Source organism: Piliocolobus tephrosceles, chromosome 8, assembly GCF_002776525.5.
Source record: "Piliocolobus tephrosceles isolate RC106 chromosome 8, ASM277652v3, whole genome shotgun sequence".
Classification (NCBI taxonomy): Eukaryota; Metazoa; Chordata; class Mammalia; order Primates; family Cercopithecidae; genus Piliocolobus; species Piliocolobus tephrosceles.
In genome coordinates, this window is record NC_045441.1 from 122,671,742 (window position 1) to 122,689,274 (window position 17,533).

Consider the following 17,533-nt stretch of genomic DNA (forward strand, 5'->3'; position numbering starts at 1 on the left):
TTCTCTTCTCTTCTCTTCTCTTCTCTTCTCTTCTCTTCTCTTCTCTTCTCTTCTCTTCTCTTCTTCTCTTCTCTGTTTTGTTTTCTCTATTTCTAGCTCAATTTTACCTTCTAAATATGGAATCATTGCAGAAAGCAGGCTTTAGGGTTTTTGGAGATCATGCTCTCAACCATCACTCTGACTTTCAGCCTCAGTCAGACCACATACACATTTTCAAACTTTTAGCTGGTGCTTCTGAAGTTGTGGTATTGGAAAAAAAATAGAAATTGTTGGAAATGAACAAATTGTCTTAAATAATTATTACACATTTATTATTGTTGGGCAGTAATGAAACTTATCACAGAGACACAGAATTAGGCCGTTATTACAGATGTATCTGTTTCCAGTCTTGATTCTATCATTGAGCCCATGTGAGTTTGGGCAGGTCTCAGTGCCTCTGGCTATAAAATAAGAAGGTAAGACTCAATCTCTATTGCCTCTTTTACTGCAAAATTGTATCAATCTGTGACTTGTCGCAGACATAAAAAGAATTCCTGAGTAGCAAAAATACATCAAGTCATAAAGGATTAAGATTTTGGCGAGCTGTAATCTGTTTTTATCACATCTGTAAAGGACTTTATTACCCTCTTTAATTGCCCTTAGCTAAGGTTAATTAAGTTTGTTTAAGTCCTGCCTTATTGTGCTATGTGTGCCTCTCTATTCTTTGCTTAAGAGTTTTTTTTTTTTTCTTTGCCATATCTGATCAATAGCTGTCAGCATGCTTTTTGGAGGTCAGTGGCTTCTTTTCTGCCCTTGACTGGCAGGTGGCATGTTTGAAGTACTGCACACTTTGCCTTCTTTCCGGCTGTTAGTACCCTCTTAGTTCTTGGCAGGGTGCAGAGAGGGGATCAAGTAACCCAAGTGTTTCCCTCACAGACTGACATTCATCTTGGTATTCATCTTCCTTGTCAAGGAAAGGATAAAGAAGGCATAATTAAGAAAATGATGGTGTGCCTGCTTTGTTGCCAGAAACCTATCCCATTAGCACTGTTGCTTGTACTATGTTGCTGCTTACCCCTTAGTGGCAGTCATTCATAGAAGGATTCCTCCGTCTGGCAGGTTGTTATCCTGCCTTTGAAATCTCAGTTTGAAATGGAATCTCTTAGCACATCAAAGGATTTACTGTTTGATATGTCATAATTTTATCTGTTTTTGTCTTGCACATTTCTCTTAAGACTGATTTTTGTTATTTCTTTTTATAGTTATTATTTTAGGTTTTAGAAACCTGTTCTTTGTCATAAGTCTCTTGTTCTCCTTCCTTCACCAGTGTTTCTAACCTCTGAAATAGTTCCTGGGTAGGTGTGAACAAATATTGCGTAGCTTGCTATTTTTGAGAGTATTTTATATGGTAGGCAGCAGGTCAAAAAACTAGCAGCCATTTAGAGAAGAAACTGTTTTTTAGACCGTTTAGGGAGAGACCATAGCTGCCTTGCTTTTCTGGTGCCATTTTTCAGCCACATTTCTAGTATGTCCTTTGTCTAGTCCTCTACGTATGGGAGTTAGGCGCGAGTTCTGCTTTGAGGAGCCAGTGTGTCTGTGTTGGCAGCTGGCAGTCACTGGTGACTTTTGAGCTGGATGGTAACGTAATTAGAATGACTTCATAGGCACTCTCATTGCTGTATGTATAAGGATCCTGACAAAGGCAGATGGGGGTCTGAAAGCAAAAGGAAGTTGGGGCAGATCAGAGTTATACCAGTTGAAATGGAGAATAAGCAAAAGATCCAAATATGGTTGTAATGGAGTCTTAGCCAGGAATATCATTCATAAATCAAGGTCTGTGGCAGCTGGCCCTGGCCCTGTCATGGTATAGCCAAAGTGTCTTCATCACAGAACGTCGGGGAGCACCACACAGACCAGAGTAGAATACTTGTGGAATACAGAGCTGGTCAGCCCTTACTCATTTTGTACCTGCTTGTCTGTTTCCCCTGTGTTTCTCTGCAGGTTCGAATCATCCTCCCATGCCATCAGTATGAGTGCCTATCTGCGAGAACAGAGAAGGGAACTCTATAGTCGGAGTGGAGAACTGCAAGGTGGGTGATTGCACTTCTCTGGAAAAATTAATTTTCTGGAGGAATATCTCCTTTATTGCATGTGAGTTTGTTTCCTGAATTCACAAGAGCGTTTCAAGATAACAAACACTTAATGACTTAATAATTTGTTTCGTCTATAATTTCCCAGCATCTGCTGCCAAGCAGGTGAAACTATTACTGTGGCCATAGTAGTCATAAACCTGCGACTGTTCAAGTGGGAATTCAAAGCAAAAAGAGATGAGGCCAGGTTCGTCTTGCTTAAACAGAAGACCCGAGTCCAGTCAGAGTCTAGGAGAATGCTGGTCTTCTGCAACTGCCACTGTTACTTCTAATTGCTGTTTTTGACACCTTCTAGAATATGGCAGGAGTACCTGAGATTTGGGAAAGGGAAAATGCAACCACTGTCATTATTGAAAGGGAAAAAGATTACTCTAAATAGTATGTTATAATCGACATAACTGTGATATACAGGATCTTTGATACCCATGTGTGGTTACCAAAGAGTTGTAAGTTGAGGAAGAAAATATTTAGAAAATAAATGAAATATAAATAAATATATTAGACTGATAACATTTCCTTCTGTGACAAAAAGGTGCTGATCATAGTAAATGTAATGGGTTAAGAAAGATTTAGAGGTCAGGTGTGGTGACTAATACCTGTGATCCCAGCACTTTGGGAGACTGAGGTGGGCAGATCACTTGAGTCCAGGAGTTCAAGACCAGCCTGGATGACATGGTGAAGCCCTGTTTCTATAAAAAGATACAAAAATTAGTTGGGCATGGTGGCATGTGCGTATTCCCAGCTACTCAGGAGGTTGAGGTGAGATTGCTTGAGCCTGAGAGGCAGAGGTTGCAGTGAGCTGAGATCATGCCACGGCACTTCAACCTGGGTGACAAAGTGAGACCATGGTTTCAAAAAAGAAAATTGGTGAGGGCCTGCTAAGTGTAAGACATCTTAGGTGTTGGAAGTGATGGAAGTTGGGTACAAAGAAATATAAAGCCTAAAGATCTAGTTACGAAAGTAAAGTATACATAATGTGTGTGTGCATATATACATACACACACACACGTCAATAACAATATCAGGAAGTAAATACTAACAACTGAGTGTGTGGTGTGGATAAATTGCTAGAGAAATTACAAGAAAGGAGTGATTACATAAATTATTTTATAACTCTGGGCTTTTCTCCATGAGGGATGGGAACAAATACTTTTACTGTCTTTGATACATTGGAAGCACTTAGCATTTTGCAGTGACTGGCCTGTGTAATTGAATATTTAATTTTTAAGACTCATTATTCTATACCACAAGACTATGAAGTAACCACTCAACCTTTCTTGATTTAAAGACTATTGCCTTATCATTCCCAACTTCACCTTTATTATTAATAGAATAACCTCTAAGTTTTTCCAGAGATGCTGCTGTACTCTCTCATAGTTATATCACAGTGATAGTTCTACAGCCCATATATGTGGTCACCAGAAGTAAAAGCCTAGAAGTATGTTTAGGGTATTAGGAAGACAAGATTAGCCTACCAACATTTTATTTGATATGAAAGGGCTGTCGTGCATTCTGGAAGACATGCAATGTGCATGTCGAGAGTCTTGATGAAGAGGAGTACAGACAGTCATTAGACCTGGAACAAGTGAAAGGACAGAAAGGAGTGAAGGAGGAGGGTGACCCATGCTCTGGTAGCCTGCTGCCTCCCAGGAGAAGAGGCTAGGCTGCCGACAGTGAAAGGGAATGATGATAACAGAGCATACATTCTTGCAGGAGGTAGGATTCTGCTTGAACTGCCCTTAGCAACTTATTAAGGTTAGTGTGTCTTCACATTCATGGTGTCCTAATTTTAATTTCTCTTCAGAGTTGCCTTAAGGAATAGTTTACATTTGCCTCCATATTTTTTTCTCCACCTGTCTTCTAATACACATACATTTATTTAATGGTGACAAAGCATCTCCTTTCTTCTTTTTTAGGTTGAGTCCTGATTATTTTCTTTCTTAAAAATTGATAAACATTATCTGTTAGAGCAGTTATAAAGTTCCAGCTAAATTGAGTGGAAAGTAGAGTTCTGTGTGCTCTTGTCCCCGCACATGCCCACCTTCTTCCAGTGTCGACATCTGGCAGCACAGTGCAGCCTTCCATTTGACCCTTCCAGATGAACAGGCAGAACATGTCCCCATGGTTACATAGGGACCAAGGACCTCTCATCGCTCACTCACACTCAAGCATAATTAGTCAACAAGGGCACAGGACTGGTGGCAGATTCTTTCTGCTTGTATGAGTGAGAATGGAGAGCACTCTGCGGCAGCCATGGGAAGGCTTTTCAGTCCCACCCCAGTGGTCCACGCTCTCTTGAGAGACAGTATAGGGTGGCAGTGCAGAGTAGGCGGCTCTGGGTCCAGGTCGCTTCCGTTTAGGAACCTAGCTCCCCAGCACTCTCTTTGTAACCTCCGGCAAGTTCCGTGGTCTCTGTGCTTCTTTTTCCTTTTCTCTAAATGGGAATAAAAGTAACACTCCCAACTTCACGAGGTGGTCATGAAAATTAGGTGAGTTAAGCTAGGAAGTGTTTCAAAAGGTGTCTGACATACCCTGGATGCTATGCCTTTCTTCTTCTCTATTTCTAGTATTGTGGTGTAAGTAACTTCAGAGTTTTCACACACATTCTGTTTGTCCTTTCTGTCATCTGTATATGGCTAAGCCCTTCTGAGCTTTCCAAGTTAAATTTAGGTGTCGCTCATTCAGATGGGCTTCCCTGCTTGTCCCTCCTCTCTCAGCCTGACACGAATACACACACATTCTGGGGTTGTGGCCCCTGCTGTGTGTTACTGCCACATCTTTAATGATGTTCTGCTGAGTACTTTCCATACTGCATTGTGGAACAATGCTCTCTTGTTTGAGTTTGCCACAAAACTATAAGCTCCAAGGGTAAAATACTATTTTATTTCCTGTGCTTCGCACAGCACCTGGTACAAGAAATGTTTGATAAATACTGGTTGACTTAGTGACAGAATGAATGAGGACAGTTAGGATCTAAAATAGGATAGAGAGCACCGTGGAGAGGCAGGAATGGCCTGAAAGGAGCCACTTTCAGCTTTATAGTTTTCCATTAGTCTTTAAGTTGAAGGCAAAGTAGAGGGTATACATATATGGTTTTGTCCTCTGCAGTTATAAGCTTTATTAAGTAGAAATATTGCCCTTGAGCTCTCTGGCCCAGGACAAAACTACTGTATGTAATTGAAAAACATTTTAAAATCTAAGTGACAGAGAAATTTTACTCTGTGAGAATGGTTAATGGAGAAATCACTATAATCTAACTAGGAATTTTCCCATCCTTCAAAAAGTTAATTGAAATACGGGCTTTCAAGCACAAATCAATTGAACTTACCAGTTTTCAGCAAGAATATTTCTGGTTACAATAGAAAAAAAGTAATAGTTAGCAAGCACATTATGTTCCTAATAGCCATTAAAAATACTTTAGGTGAACTGACATATTACACAGCTGGTGAGAGAATGAATCAGCGGACCAGTTTTTGTAAAAGTCTGATGATGTTTCATTCAGGAGGGAAAGTTTCTCTGATGAATGCTTTTAACATTTCAACAGGAAAAAAAGAGAAGAAAATCATACCTGTCTTCCATTAAAAACTGCTGTCCTTTTTCAATTATTCCATTAATCTGACTGGTCCAAGGACCACAATGAGATTTGCATTTCAACTTATCCCTGAAAAGGCATAATTGAATAATTCAGTCAAACCATAAGAGACTAGGGGAAGATTTTTGTTTCTTCTGTTAACACCATATAGCGGCTGCTTTGCTTTCCAGTAGTTTCGGTTCATAGGTCAACTTTTCCTTCCATTGCAGGGGAGTGGCAAAGAAATCCACCAGAAAGACAAAGTAACATTAAAAAGCTCAAATTTTACAAAAGTTAAGTTCCTGCCAACATTTTCAATTTATCATACAATTAGAAATGTTACTCAGTCTAACAACACCCAAGGGGATAAAAGGATTAAAAAAATGAGATTTCTTTGGTGTTATCGACCCATCTCAGTAGGCTCTAACTGTTATGGTACAGATGGTTCATTATATAGTCTGCTGTTGGCAGTTGGGCTGCAGAGATGCGGGTGCTGCTTCAAAACGTGTGAGATACCAGGTGGAAATCTAACTTGTGGATGTGTCGGTGTTAATCATGGGCTTCCTGTGGTTTTAGCCTCTGCCGTTTCATTGTACTTAGACAGCAGTGTTGGGAGTGAAGAAAGATACAAGTTTTAATGAACATTTAATTTGAATATAGCTTTTCAGGTTTAATGTATAATTCTTCAGGGGAATAGCTAATTGATGAACACATTATCTGGTGGGGGTTAAAAACAAAAAACAATCTACAGACTGCCAGTCATGACCAAAATAAGCGGTTTATCAGTGACATTCTGCCTCAGATTTCTCATAGGAAAAAATTAGAACTGTTATCAGTCCTGACTATTTTAGGGGAATGTTGTGACTATTAACTTAAATATTAAATTATTAATATTAGAAATTTCTACATTAGCAACATTAGATTAGCAATGTTAATTTAAATGATAAAGTGGTGTTTTAAAAAATCATCTTGGGCCGGACACAGTGTCTTATACCTGTAATCCCAGCACTTGGGGAGGCCCAGGTGGACAGATCACTTGAGGTCAGGAGTTCGAGACCAGCATGGCCAAAATGGTGAAACCCTGTCTCTACTAAAAATGAGAAAATTAGCCTGGTGTGGTGGCAGATGCCTGTAACCCCAGCTACTTGGGAGGCTGAGGCAGGAGAATTGCCTGAACCTGGAAAGTGGAGGTTGCAGTGAGCTGAGATCGCGCCACTGCACTCCAACCTGGGTGACAGAGTGAGACTCCATCTCACAATAAGTAATTAAATAAATAAGTCAGTAAATAAATAAAAAAAAATAAAAAAATTATCATCATGGAGTTAAGAGTGCCCCATCTACTTCTTTACTTCCCATTTTCTCTTCAACTCCAGTCAACTGAGTTAGCTCTCCTCCGAGTCACCAGTGGTCTCTGCTTGGCAGACTTAGTATTAGCTTTTTCTGGCATTCATTTCACTTGATCTTTCTGCTGTTTTTCTTTTCTTATCCTCATGTTCTTTCTGAGTCTTGTCAAAAGCCTGTTGGAATATCTCATGATTTGGTCCTGAGATTTCTTCTGTGCTCACTTTGTAGACTTTCCCCAGATGATCTCAGCCAAGACCAAGCTTCACTGGGTGCCTGAGCACAGCTGACCTCCATGTCTGTGTCTTCTGCCCTTTTCTCATTGTTTCCTGACCTTTTCTAGCATCCTATCTCTCCACATTATAATTCTTTATCGCAATATTTAAAAAATTTTTCTCATTATACTTTTCTTAATATGTACATGTCTTATTAATTTCTTAACTTCCTTAACTTCCCTTGACCCAGAATGCAAGCCTTATTCACGGGTACATTTCAGTACCTAGGATAATGCTTGGCTTGAATTAGGCACTTAAAGACATATATGATGAACACATATGATTCTGTCTTTAATATCTCCTTATTTGTAGGTACAAGCCTACTTATTTGAGAAACCCTAGTGGCTGTTTAAATAAACAGACTGGGAGTCCTGTGATTTGTCTTTTCTCATTTTTAAGGATAATAAAGCTCATGAATGAGTAAGAGTATATTAATTGCCATTGATTCAAATAGAAATATATACTCAATTTCCATTATGTTTTCTTTTCTATCTCGGGACTGCTTAATACTTCTGTTTTTATTCAATGATATTACCTTTAGAGTGCCATTTTTATTTCCATTAGTTTAATGAGTGGCCTTTCTATAGCCCTGACATTAAAATGTTCTGTAAATCTCCAACCACTTGAGACTTCAATTCTTTAAGATGATTTGCATTACATAGTAAATATGGACATACTTTAAATATGGACTACATTAGCAACATTAGATTAGCAATGTTGATTTAAATGATAAAGTGGTGTTTTAAAAAATCATCTTGGGCCGGACACAGTGTCTTATACCTGTAATCCCAGCACTTGGGAAGGCCCAGGTGGACAGATCACTTGAGGTCAGGAGTTCGAGACCAGCATGGCCAAAATGGTGAAACCCTGTCTCTACTAAAAATGAGAAAATAGGGAAAAACTGAGCTCTTATACTGACCTGACTTGAATTTTCTGAGTTTTTCTCTCTAATGGGTTGTTGGTGACTAGGATTGTGAATGCTTAATGATATTGTATGTAATTAATCTGTTCGGGAGTGTCTTGCCTTAAGAAAAGGTTTGAGATAGTATTTGAGATAGATTCACTCTGAGTTGATTATCCATTTTTACTAAAAGGATTTATAATAGGAGTCTCTTATATAACAAGCTGTTCTATAATGGAGTGTTTAAGGCAATATTTCACTTTCGCACACATTTTCGGGGTCATTTTGATTGAAATGAGGTGCGTTATTTTGTATAGCAATATTACGCTCATGACATATATTTGTTCTGCAGCCTTAAATATAAGAAGCACTTTCAAAACTTTATACCCTGAAGTTTGATTAGAAAATTCTTTGTAGCCTTCTAGAATTTGCTTAATGACTTTGTTAATAATAACTATGTAACAGTATGCAGGGAACATGAAAAAAAGTACATTTTTTCTTCTGAAAATTGCATATAATTATCGCAAAATAACTTTTAATCTTTCGTAGTTATCTTTTCTGTCTTAGCCTCTAAAATAGTGTTTAAAATTGATTCCCCTTTTCTTCATAGATTTATATTCTTGCTTTTTTAAAAGAATGACCTTAACTTACTTATATGTAAGATTTGTCTTATAATAAAGTTATAATAGAATTTTTACAAATGCTAATTTCTTTCTCTATCCCTAAGACGTTGTAACTAGTAAATATACTTTCCTCAGGTCATGAACAGATTGCATTATTTCAAATCATTTAGGAAATAAAATTATTCTTATGCCAAGATTGTTATCAAGTGTATTACTTTTTAGCCTTAATTGATATGATGTAGAAATTTATTTTATTGAAAAATATTATTTAGTTATGAATTTAGTTTATACAAATTAGATTTGTTTTCTGAATAAATCTGATCCATGCATTATTTTGTCTAGCCAGTAGACAAACCATGGGTAGCTGAACCATATGGAAGAGCCTGGAATTTACGATAACATGGATCTTTGAGAGTATAAAATAACAATCACAAAGCCCATTGCTTAGTAAAGCCCTAAGAACCTCACTCTTGAGATAATGATACTTGGTCATCACACAGAACTAGTTGATGACATCTAACCTTATTTCTAAAAGGATTCTATTCATTCATACAGATGTGAGAAAAGAGGGAATGCTGGTAAATGAAATATAATGTATTTGAGTTTTAAAAGTTGAACAAATGCATTTCTCTATATTTGTATTATACTTCAATTATAAGGTTTTTTTTTAAAGCCAAATTTATGGCCGGGGGGTGGTGGCTCACTCCTGCAATCCCATCTCTTTGGGAGGCCAAGGCGAGTGGATCACCTGAGGTCAGTAGTTTGTGACCAGCCTGACCAATATGGTGAAACCCTGTCTCTACTAAAAATAGAAAAATTAGCTGGGCTTGGTAGTGTGTACCTGTAGTCCTAGCTAGTCGGGAAGCTGAGATAGGAGAATTGCTTGAACCCGGGAGGTGGAGGTTGCAGTGCGCTGAGATAGTGCCACTATGCTCCAGCCTGGGCGACAGAGTGAGACTCCGTCTCAAAAAAAAAAAAAAACCCAAAAAAACACTAAATTTGTGTAAAAAGTTTTTGTTTTCAGAACACAAACTTCTGAAACGATGCAACAGGGAAATTTAAAAGTTAACTTATATCTCATATTTTTAATTATTTTATTCACATTAGTTTTTTAATAAGGTAGAAATAACAGCTTTGCTCATCTTATTAGACCTTTTTTAGGCCCACACGAAAGTATATTTTTAGCAATTCTAATAGTTTATGTAATACCACTCATTATGAGTTAAGCCTTGTTAAAGTACATAGAAGACCACAAACATTTATGGCATATAGTAAAGAAAGTAATTATTAGAAACGGATGAAAATGCTAAATAATGAATTTATTATTGTCCCAATAAACACAATTCGTGAGATAATTTTATATTTTAAAATGAAGTTTGGATCCTTTTAAGAATATAGTATTAATAGAAATTTTCCTTTCTGAAGGGAGCTATTAATTACCAAATTTCAGAGGAAATTTGTGTAAACTTGCAGGTAGTGTGATATCTGGAAAACCAGACAATAGATTTTAGTGTTAGAAAGTGCTTTAGAACTCATAGTCTAGTGCTTTTTAAATTCATTTTTAGTTATAGAACTCTTCTTCTGTTTCATCTTATTTCACAATTCAAGGTAGACAATAGGTAGAAGTGGAGATGGTTTAACAAAGCGTGGTTGAGGATTCAGAGCCCCATCTGCCCCGGCCCCCATTTCATATTTTTCTTTTTCCTTCCTCTGTGTGGGCACCCAGAGTACTATTGAAAACACTGAAGACTCAGCAGCAGACTTATGGAAATATTATATGAGGGAGAAATGACGTTATAAAGTTTAGGAAGAGAACAGACCAGCCAATAAAGAATGGTGAGACAATTGATCATGCATACAGGAAAAAGAAAAAGAAAGAAATTGGATTTGTACCTCATATCATTTAGGGAAATGAATTTTCTGTTTTTTTGTTTTGTTTTGTTTGTTTGTTTGTTTTTTGAGACAGAGTCTCTCTCTGTCACCCAGGCTGGAGTGCAGTGGTGCTATCTTGGCTCACTGCAAGTTCAGCCTCCCAGGTTCTCGCCATCCTCCTGCCGCAGCCTCCCAAATAGCTGGGACTACAGGTGCCCACCACCACGCCCGGCTAAGTTTTTGTGTTTTTAGCAGAGATGGAGTTTCACTGTGTTAGCCAGGATGTTCTCAATCTCCTGACCTCATGAGCCGCCCGCCTCGGCCTCCCAAAGTGCTGGGATTACAGGCGTGAGACACCATGCCCGGCCGGAAATAAATTTTCAATAGGTTGATAACTCAAATGTGAAAGACAAACCTATTCATAACAACATTATTTTAGTAGCAAAAACTGAGAACAGCTCAAATACCCATAGAAAGAAGGATAGATATGTAAGTTGTCTTAGAGCCACGAAGTAGAATACTATGTAGCAATGAAAATGAAATGAACTATGCTATACATTGAGTTGGTTGACTCTCAAAAGTAGTCATATAAGAAAATATTAGATTATATATTAGAAATTAGATTATATATAAAAATATGTAAACATTTATAATATAATATATATAAAATCTTTATAAAATCTAATATATATAAATCTAATATCTTACACATGTAAACTTAATATGTAATATATATGAATCTAATATATAATATCTAATATATTTAATATATATAAAATCTAATGTCATTTGTATGAAGGTCAGAACCAGACAGGACTGAATAACCTGTTTCATAGGAATATATCCTGTGTGATAAAAAAGTGAAGAAGGTAAGGGCATAAATATGAAACTCAAGGAAGAGATCACCTCTGGAGAGGATGGAGGAGGGATGTAAACAAAGAGAGGAGCTTGTGGGGATTCAAAGAACTAGTAATGTTCTGTTTCTTAAGCTGTTATAGAAATACTGTTGTTTTATTCTTTTAAAAACTGTACAAATGTCATATGTGCTCATACATTTCATAAAATGTACAGATATAAACAGTTTTTTAAAGAAGTCTCTTAAAGCTTCAGAGACAAAACCATGTATGTAGTTTAATGTTCCCATTTAGAAATCCAGACCAAATGTGGGGTTTTCTGGACAGCAGCACTTCCGTTGCAACTCCTGGTACGTGCCAAAGCTATCAACTACCCCTGAAGTAGTACTGTATTCATGAGAAGACATCTTTGTGGTTAGAAGAGTTTCCTCCCAGCTTACCTGTTCCCTCCATCATCCTCCATCTGGGATGTCAGACACCCAATATTAATTGGAGTCAGCAGCTGTTATACTTTTGTTTCCTGTGTTAAATGACTTTCTGTTTATTTATTCATCCTGTGTAGATTTATTGTGTGTTTACTTGTGCTGGATACTTCACTAGATCCTCAGAATAAAATAATGAACAGGACTGCCTTTGAAGGCCAAAAGAAAAGAAAGGGACTATAAATGTGTCACTCAGATGGTCACCTGCCTCCCAGCATTTGTTCTCCCTTTCCTCCAAATTCATAGAGTCCCTGATATTTCACTAGTCACAGAGCCACCCAAAATAGGAACATTTCTAACTTTTCTTGCAGCCAACATGGACATGTAATTTAATTCTGGCTAATAGGATGTGATTGAAAGTAATGTGTGTAACTTTGGGTCATGCTCTTAATGGGAAGAAAGGGTCTGTCTTTCTCTCCCAGCCCAGCATGTGTGTGAAGGTATGAATATGAATGGAATGTGGTAAGTCCTCCTCGACCATGCGGGTGAGGCAGCAATGAAGGGAAGCTACAGCAACAAGACAGAGGGGGCCTGGGTTTCTGATACTGTGCAGTGCCATACCTCAAGAACTTCCTGGACCAGAGTCACCACATCATCCCAGACTTCTGCATGGGAGAGGAGTAAACTCTGACTTGTTAATTCACTAGTGTTTTGATTCATGTTACATGCAGCCCTACTTATATCTCAGTTAATTCAGCAGGAACACGAGTGATCACAGCTCTGTGATGCACACTATCACGGAGTTGTGTGTATATATATGGACAACTGGGATGCATATAGAAGTTCTGGGAAAGGCAGGGAGGCATCTATAAGTATTTAAAGCTTAAACTTGGTTATAACAGATGAAGAGAAGTTTTCCAGGTAAAGAAATTGAGGCAGGCATTTCAGGCACCAGGCACAGTACAGGTGAGTGTATGAAAGTGTGAGAGTATAGGCTCTTCTCTCATCAGAGTTTCACAACATGAATCGGATATTTTTCTACTAATTAAGGAACTCAGTTTATATATACAGATTTTTACTGATTGTAATTTGTTACTTTCAGGAGTCAGAGATGAAAGTACATCAAAGCTATTGTGAATGGCTTTGGCCATTGTTCATCCTAATAAGAGATTAAGAATTGATAAGAACCAATGGTGTACTGCTGATATAGTGCATTAATAACTTTGTTTTAAATGCACTTGCTATAGCGTATTATATTAGACTGTGCATGGTAGCTGAGGCTGGACATATTGGTAGAGCTCCCAGCACAACCTGTTTCTAAACTACCTTGAGTTAAAAATAGAATGTTCAGCTTGAACTGCAAGTGATCATGATGGCTGCCTGGTTCTATATGGAGATTGCAGAGCTCTGTGTGCTCACATCTGATTTCCAGCTTGTCATTTTGGTGTGGATGAAAACATGCATTAAGTTACTTCTGGCTTCCCCACAATTTTAAACTGGAAAAGCCCATATTACGGTAATATATGATAGTATGTATGAATGCGACATGAATATTGTAATAGTCATAATATAGGATGTTCATTCCTAGAATTGTGATGACATCTACTGAATTGCAGCCAGTAATTTGCATATTCATGCCCACTTAGCTCAAATAAGTCCCTGTTTGTTTGCACATTAATGTCTGATTTCAGCACCAGCTAACTCATTTACATATCCCTGTTCAGTTGGTTAGTGATGTTCATCTGTGGAATATTGGTGCAGCTCTGTTTGGGCTTTGAGTAGCTTGGGGAGTGTTATGGTTTAGCAGAATGATCACCTATTACTCATCCTAGCTTTTCTAGGCAAGGCATTTTACCTTTCTGAGCTCTAGGTTATTCATCTGTGTAATGAAGTTAATGCTGGTTAGTTCTTAGGGCTGTCATATCAGTTGACACACTGGAGGTTATGGTGTACAGTCAATGTTTCTAGGCCAACTATATTCTGAGGCCTGTTCCTGGAACATTTTCTGTGTACAGAGGAGTTCTAGATGCTGTAGAAGATAAGACGTGCAAACAGTCACAGTTTCAGTGAATATTAGAAGTACTTTGGGGAGTACAGAAGAGAAAACACTCAACATTTTCAAGGGAGGTCATAGGGAGTATTACAAAGGTGGAATCCTTATGCAGAACTGGTAAGATGAGTTGACACTGAACAAGGGAAGGGAACTCGCTGCAACTAGGGAGCAGATGCGAATGAACACACAGATGTGTGAGAATTTCATGGAACTGGAAATAATTTGTTGTGGTTAAGTGTAAAGTGTATGGGGAAGATTGAATATAGACAGGGAAGACTGGTAGGCAGATCTCAAAATACCTGGTATGCCATAGCAGGAAGGTCCCGTTTTTGTCCTGTGGGTGATAAGGAGTCCCCCAAGGGTTTAAAGTAGGAGAGTCGCATAATGAAACGTGCATTTTAGAAACTTGTTTCTGATGACTGTGTGGAGAATGAATTGAGTGGAATGAGAGTGTACACAGAGGCAAGTTGTGTTGTTATTTCAGGTGAGAGCTTATAGAAGAGTATTTAGGTGAGGTGGGAAGTGACCCAGAACCTATTTTGGAGGTAAAATCAGTTGGACATGGTGACTCATTCTGTGTGGTGTTTCAGCAGGATGTGTTTTGGTGTCTTGGGTAGGTAATGATGTTATTTATTAAGATAGGAAATATAAAAAGAGGAGTAGTTTTTATGGAGCGTTAGGGGTAAAGATAGCGTTTCATTGTATATGCTTTTAGTTGTGTTTAGATCTGTCTAAACTAGCCCAATATAATTTTATTACATAGTCTAATCTTCTATTTTTCCTTCAAGTGTAAGGCTTTCAGCAGTTTGTGATTACTCATAACCATTACTCTTCCCAAGTTCAGAGTAATGGAGTTACGGTTTTTCCATCCCTTTTCCTCTTTTTATTTTTTAATTGCAAATACTACTTTCTCTTTTTTTCTAGGCTTTCATCGATGTATTAGTTTTAGTGCCCACTTTAGTCTCTTAAGAATATGAATTCTTTAATTTTTATTCCTTGATGTACCCTGTATTTTTATTATTAAAATCAGCCTACTAGCGATGTTTCTTGATAACTTGCTCTGATTTTGTGCGAGTCACTTAACCAGTTTTCTCAGTTGCAAAGGGAAGAAGGTAAATGATTTTTTGTTTTGTTTTGTTTTGAATCTCATTTATCTCCAAAGCTCTAGGTTCTTGGATTCTCAGTCACTTGCCCACTGTCTGTTCCTCAGGGCAGAGTCTGGGGACTAGTTAAGGTTCAGAGTGTGGTCTGTGGAATGTGACTTACTACCTAGGTGACTTTGGGCACATTAACTCCTTCTGTGTGTCACTTTCATTTTCTTAAACTGTGAATATAATATACCTAACCTCATAGGGCCATAGTGATGATGAAATGAGTTAACACATGAAAAATGTTTAAAACTGTGCCTGGGGCCTGGCACAGTGGCTCATGCCTGTAATCCCAGCACTTTGGGAGGCCGAGGTAGGGTGGATCACCCGAGGTCAGGAGTTTGAGACCAGCCTGGCCAACATGGTGAAGTCCTGTCTCTACTAAAAATACAAAAATTAGCTGGACATGGTTGCACACACCTCTAGTCCCAGCTACTCAGGAGGCTGAGGCAGGAGAATTACGTGAACCCAAGAGGCAGAGGTTGCAGTGAGCCAAGATCGCACCGCTGCACTCCAGCCTGGGTGACAAAGCGAGACTCCATCTCAAAGCAAAACAAAACAAAAAACTGTGCCTAGCACATGTTAAGTACTGATAAATGTTAGCAACTATTATTTTACCCATAACCTGTAGCACCTGGCATCACTCTTCACACATAGGAGGCACTCAGTAAATGTTTTTTTTTAAATTAATGCACCAATAAGCCTGTTAATGGACAAGTAACTTCTAGTAGTATCTCCTAGAATGGTCCCTAGAAACTCTTCCCCCCAACCCCGTTTTTCCTGTTTTCTTCTCTGACAGAAGTCTTTCTAGAGTGTTGAGAAAATGTGTTTACCTCAGAGATCGTCCCAATCTTGTAATGTTAAGTGACATCCATTTTGAGAATGTAGGTGTGATTCACATATACCTCTAAGAGGGCCATACTTGGTGACCTTTAGTGAATTCGTCTTTCCGGCCTATATCTACCCCAGAGATAAATATTAATGGCCATAATGAACGTGGCCATTTTTCTTCAAAACCATTTGATCTGCAGAGGCACGAACTCAAAATTTTACTACACAAATAATTTAGGACGATAGGAATATGGCTAGTAAAGAAGTTAAAATGGAAAGGACAGCCCTTCTATATATGAATTAATGGCAGCTGAAAATTTGGCGTTGTTTTATGTACATTATTGTTTTGCCTTCCTCCTGCCTCCAGTTTGACATCACTTTCTTGCCGCTTGTGAAAACAAAAATAAAAATGCAGTTGTAATCCTTTAACGGATTGGGTAATACATTGATGAGGGAGAGCTTCTTTCTTCAAGTCTACAGATTGGAATGCTGACCTCTTCCAGAAGTACCCTTATAGACACACTCAGAAATAATGCTTTACTAGCTCTGTGGGCGTCCCTTAGCCCAGTCAAATTGACATGTAAAGGTAATCATCACAGAAACAAAATTTGAAAAACAAAATTTACAGGTGATCTGAAAGGGAAATTTTTGACTTGGCTTGGAAAGCAAGCAATGAATTGTTTATGGATATCATTCCCCACAGCATGTCTGCTGAAAGAGGACTGATAAAAACAAGGCTTTTGATGGGACGAATCATTCACTCATTTATGATTATCTACCATTTCTAGATTACAGGACTGTTATTGAGAACCATTAACTTCATATCCACTTAAATATGTTGTGAATCATTTTTTAAAATTCCTCAAGACAGGAACTTTTTCCATAAGAATTCTTTAACATGTAAATTGAGTGGTTGGCTATCATTCCTAAATTATGGTGTTTTCCCTAACACAATAGATGCAGTTGCCTTAAAAGAGATACAGAATTTGGTCTAACTTATTCTAACCAATTGAAATCCTTTGTCATCCCCAAATGATACTCAGTATGGTCTTCTTTTTACTGTCACTTCCAGGTCATTTTTTAGGCAATTGTAGTGCCCAAGAGGAATAATTAACTCTTTTTAAGTAACTTCTACTTTTCTATCTATTTTAGTTGGTTTCTGTGTAGTTATTAGCCATATTTGTTGCATTTTACCCTTTGAAATTTGTAGTTCCTATAAATACTTTTAGAAGTAATAATAATATACATTATATTTAAAAAAATCGAGTGTGGCATGGTGGCTCACGCCTGTAATCCCAGAACATTGGGAGGCCGAGGTGGGTGGATCACGCAAGGTCAGGAGTTCGAGACCCGCCTGGCCAACATGGTGAATACAAAATTAGCTGGGTATAGTGGCACATACTTGTAATCCTAGCTACTTGGGAGGCTGAGGCAGGAGAATCGCTTGTGGCTGGGAGGCGGAGCTTGCAGTGAGCTGAGATCCGGCCACTGCACTCCAGCCTGGGCGACAGAG

At 38.2% G+C, this 17,533-nt stretch overlaps 1 protein-coding gene across 5 annotated transcripts in view; it reads left to right on the forward strand.

The window, feature by feature from the left end:
* The window catches only part of EXOC4 (exocyst complex component 4), an 821,075-nt gene that overhangs the window by 234,113 nt on the left and 569,429 nt on the right, over window positions 1-17,533 (forward strand). For all 5 annotated transcript variants that reach the window (XM_023207825.2, XM_023207827.2, XM_026454384.1 and 2 more), the window contains exon 9: window positions 1,981-2,069. In XM_023207825.2, coding sequence (XP_023063593.1) covers window positions 1,981-2,069 — 89 coding nt within the window. The remainder of the gene's footprint in view (window positions 1-1,980; window positions 2,070-17,533) is intronic.